Raw genomic sequence first — 4,209 nt, 5'->3', positions numbered from 1 at the left:
AGGTGAAGGGCCTGGGGCACAGGCAGGGCCGCAAGCAGCAAGGTGGCTGGGAAAAGCACCACAAACACAAGGAACCAGGCAGTAAAACAAAGAGGTGCTGGACAGGCTGCCATGCACAGAGGAGACTCAGGCAAGGAAGCTTCAGCAGAGGTAGACATCCAGGGCTTAGGACAGAGCAAGGGGCTGAAACCTGACAACTCAAGAAGAGGCTGACCCAGCTGGAACCACTGCGGAGCTAGGGCGGTCCGCAAGCCACAGCCTGCAGCTGCTACAGAAAGAAGGGCTCCTTAAATCATGCTCCCTGCTGCCCATTGAAGCTGGGCTGGAGGACCACGTCCCAAATTGCATGACACGTTCAATGCTAGATCCCTCTCACCTTGCTCTCGCAGAAGCAGCAAACTGTGTTTCCCAGGAACACGTTCAGATGGAACCATCTCAAGGACCTAACACGGGGCTGTGCCCAGCACAACCCCCAGAGGGAACCAGCAGCCCAGCACAGGCTGCACACAGCCAGACCAGACTTGGGGAGCCAGGCTATGGGCTGGTCGCAGGCAGAGCACAGCCTGGAGCTTGAATCCCCTCTGCCCACGGGGAACCCAGGTATTTGCACAGCCCCTGCTAGAAGGGCCAGGTCTCTTCTATTCACGGCACAGCTGAACCAAACCACAGCCCTGGGGCTCTCAGTCCCATCCCTGCTCCCCCGCAGACCCGGCAGTGCCCATAATGTCCAGCGAGAGCAATGCCCTGCAGCACCAGCCCTGGGATCTGAGTCCCCTCAGCCCACCCGCCCACCACCTCCCACATACTCAGCCGGCGGATATTGAAGCGGTAGTTTTTCCACTCCTCCAGGTCACTGGTGTCAAACACAGCATTGGGACTCAGGTTGCTATGAGGGTCGCCAAGGATCTCGGCCACAGCCCCTTGATCCCCTGCCAGCAGTGCCTGCCAGTAAGCCTCCATCTGCCTTCTGCGTGCAGATGGGATCCCGACCCTCGCCTCCTCTGCTCACAATGCTGCTGCCCATGGCACAGCACCCAGACACCTCCAAACCAGGGCAGGACCTGCTGCTGCCTGCCTGGGCTCTAAGCCCCAGGGTGCAGCCCCGTGCTAGGCTGCCCTGGGGTGGGGAGGCCACGTCACATTGCTGCCAGGCCAGCTCAGGTCTCAGCTGCTCTATTCTGGGAAACCTCATGACCACGGCTTTGGGCCAGGAGGCCAGTGAGGACAGTCCTCAGGCAGCAGCACCTCTGCAGCCACTGGCTGTGACAGGAAAGCCCCTGGCAGCATGAGGGGTAAAGACGGAGACCAGCCTTCACTAAAGAAAGCAGAGAGAAGCATCCTGACACCCAGGCTGCCCCCATCAGAGCACTGCCCCACACACCTCTGTCCCACCGCATGCCCATTGCAGGTTCTACGTGAGCCCTTAGCACTAGATGGGTTTTAAGAACTTTCCTGCAGCTTCGTTGATCAAAGCTTAAACCCAAAGGACAGGTAGAAATAGACACAAGGGAGGGAAACAGCACAAGTGAAGTAAAAACATAGAAGGTAATTATCCTTTAGAACCCTTCCTGCTTTTCCCGGAAATTCCGCCTTGGCGAGAGCTCCTTTCCCATCCCCTGCCAGTCTCCTCACTCTGGGTTCCTCACAGCTGGCCTTTCACCTGAGCTAGCTTTTTTCTCCCATGCCCACTCAGTTGTATGAACCCACCCTGCTCCTACTGCAGTCACAGAGCAGCACGTTTTGCTCACTGTTCATCAGCACTATGTGCATTTTGTTCAGACCGTATGTTCTAAAGAACACAGCAAACTACACGAAAGACTAGTAGTGTGTAGTTTAATTTTGTGGAACTATTCAGATCATGCAGGTAAAAACAAGTTAAGTGACCCCAATAGAGGACCAATCAACAATTACCTGGGGGTCCAGAGAAGAGTGTAAGATGGACCTTTACCCTTCTCAGTAACGAAAATAAATGACCAAGTTCTACACTGACAGTCTCCAGCACGCTCTGTCTGTGCAGACTTCACCACCTCATCTAGCTAAAGTGTAGTGCATGAAAAGGTAAAAAGAGGAAAGCACGTGGCAGACCTTCTCACCTGATGGGATCCTCTATTTCCCCAAAGATATAAGCAGATATCCTGTGAGAGCCTGAAGTTCCCAAGAAAAAAGCATTGTCAGGCAGACAGAAGGCCATGTGAGTTAGTGTGAGTAACACCACACAGCCTACGATGCCTCTGGGAATATCAGTAGGGATGACATGGGAAAGACCAGGTCACTAGAATCTAGTTTTAAGGTCACTGGCTGGGTAAGTTTTAAGGAACTGCCCCTACAGGCTGGGTAAGCTTCAAGGAACATATCCCTATGAGTAGATACGGAGCAATTGTGTCTTGGTGCCCAGGCAGCTGCCTACAAGGCTGAAGCACAGCCATGCCTCTTCCTCAGGAAATGGCCTGCCTGAAGGACACCGCTAAGACCTCTCTGCCATTCCCAAAGCACGTCACAGCCTCCAGTTTCAAATAAACTTGAGTTACAGACTCAGCTGAAGATATAAGGCAGTAAAGGCATCCTTATGCCACCTGATGCCTTCTCACCCAAGTACTCTCTCCATCTCACACATATTTCACATCTATCCCAGCAATCTCTAACAGGACCGTTCTGATGTCATTCCTCTCCAGCAGCCCTTCCAAGGGTGCTGCTCTCACTGTTTTCCGGTAGATCTGCCTCTGATCACCTTCAACAACTGCTACCATTGCTCTACAGCTCTAGAATCCTCCTTCCTCCTGCAAAACCTTTTATCCCAACACTCTCTATCACCACCCTATCTCCACCACTGAGGGTTCCTCTCAACACTTCTCTCAGGTGTTGGTGCTCTTTCTCTAGTCCCCATTCTGGGCATTTTCCACCCCCTCCCTGCTTCCCAGCCCTGCACACCCACCCCTTTTCCTGCTAGTCCAGCGCAGCTCATCACCCCTGGTCTCAATGACGAGGTTGATGGCTGCACCCTTGGTGAAGTACTTCTGCACCATCTCCAGGTCCCCAGTGAAGAGCGCGTTCTGGACCAGCAGATCCTGGCACTCCAGTGGCGTCAAGCGGTTGTTCCGGCATCCCCGGCCAACGGGGCTCTGGCTCCATGCATGGTGGTGGTTCTGGGGCCTTACATGCTGAGAGGACTTCCACTGATCCAGCTGCTCCTCATCCAGCTGCAGCAAGCGCTGTGTACCAGAGCTGAAGGGAAAGGTGCAGTCCATCACGCAGAACAAACCCAACAAGCTTGAACCTCACAGTAAACAAGGTGGTGCTGGCAAGAGCCTCTTTTCCAAGGCTGTGCCCTTTGCAGGTTGTTCCTGGGTTCCAGCACCCCAGTGGCTGGCTGGATTCAGGCACCAGCCTGACTCACCCAGTATAAATAGCCCTGCTTGGCAGCTCCCCTCCACCACCTCCCCTCCTTCCGAGAGCTTATTTTCAGCTGCTGGACACAGTCACCAGCACGGATTAGGCAGAGGAGAGAGGTAGCCGGCAGCCTTGGAACACTCTTCCTATCCTCGCTTGTTTGCTCTGCAGTCCCTGCTCTGCACTGCTCCCAACAGGAAGGAAACCCAGCGAGGTGGGGGCAGTCACGGCGCGGGGGACTGCTAGGGAAAGGCCAGCAGCAGAAGTGGCGTGAAAGGGGTCACAAGGGATTAAGTAGGGAAACCTATGCCACAGGGAACTCCAGAGGGACTGAGAAGACCCCCACAAGCCCCATCTGCTGCTTTGGGTACCCAGCGCCCCCCTGAGCAGGGCAGGAGGGCCAGCAGACTGGGCATGGCTCAGCAGGATCACAGAGGGCACGTAGGCAGGTGCAGGGAAAAGCAGGTTGTAGGATGCAAACGATTTTTCTAGCAATAAGGACAATAGTCTCTCATGCAAACTTCAAGAGGCTGGCAAGTGTCTTCACTCCTGAGGGGGCCATGCCCAGCTATGCCATCCCTCTCCAGGCATAGTGGATCCCATCTGGGGCATCTGAAAGATGAAGCCACCTGCCCTGCCCCAGTTATCACAGCTCACTCTGCAGGACACATGGTGGATCCCATCAGCTAGGGTGTTGTGGTAGCTTCACATAGGTCTGGAACCTGTTAAACTTTGTTTACTCTCAAATTACTCTTCTGTAACTAACCCATTAGTTCCTGCAGCCCTGCCAACACGAGAACCCTCCAGCTGGGCAGGCTACGA

At 54.6% G+C, this 4,209-nt stretch overlaps 1 protein-coding gene across 1 annotated transcript in view; it reads right to left on the bottom strand.

The window, feature by feature from the left end:
• Positions 1–3,245, bottom strand: part of ASB10 (ankyrin repeat and SOCS box containing 10) — a 7,498-nt gene extending 4,253 nt beyond the window's left edge. The window contains exons 1-3 of the mRNA XM_009868948.1: positions 2,933–3,245; positions 2,094–2,145; positions 793–967 (exon numbers count right to left, since the gene is read on the bottom strand). Coding sequence (XP_009867250.1) covers positions 793–967; positions 2,094–2,145; positions 2,933–3,245 — 540 coding nt within the window. The remainder of the gene's footprint in view (positions 1–792; positions 968–2,093; positions 2,146–2,932) is intronic.
• Between the last annotated feature and the right edge of the window lie 964 nt (positions 3,246–4,209).

Source organism: Apaloderma vittatum, unplaced genomic scaffold, assembly GCF_000703405.1.
Source record: "Apaloderma vittatum isolate BGI_N311 unplaced genomic scaffold, ASM70340v1 scaffold34004, whole genome shotgun sequence".
Lineage (NCBI taxonomy): Eukaryota > Metazoa > Chordata > Aves > Trogoniformes > Trogonidae > Apaloderma > Apaloderma vittatum.
Note: the sequence above shows the minus strand (reverse complement) of the source record. Positions and strands in the feature narration are given on the sequence as shown.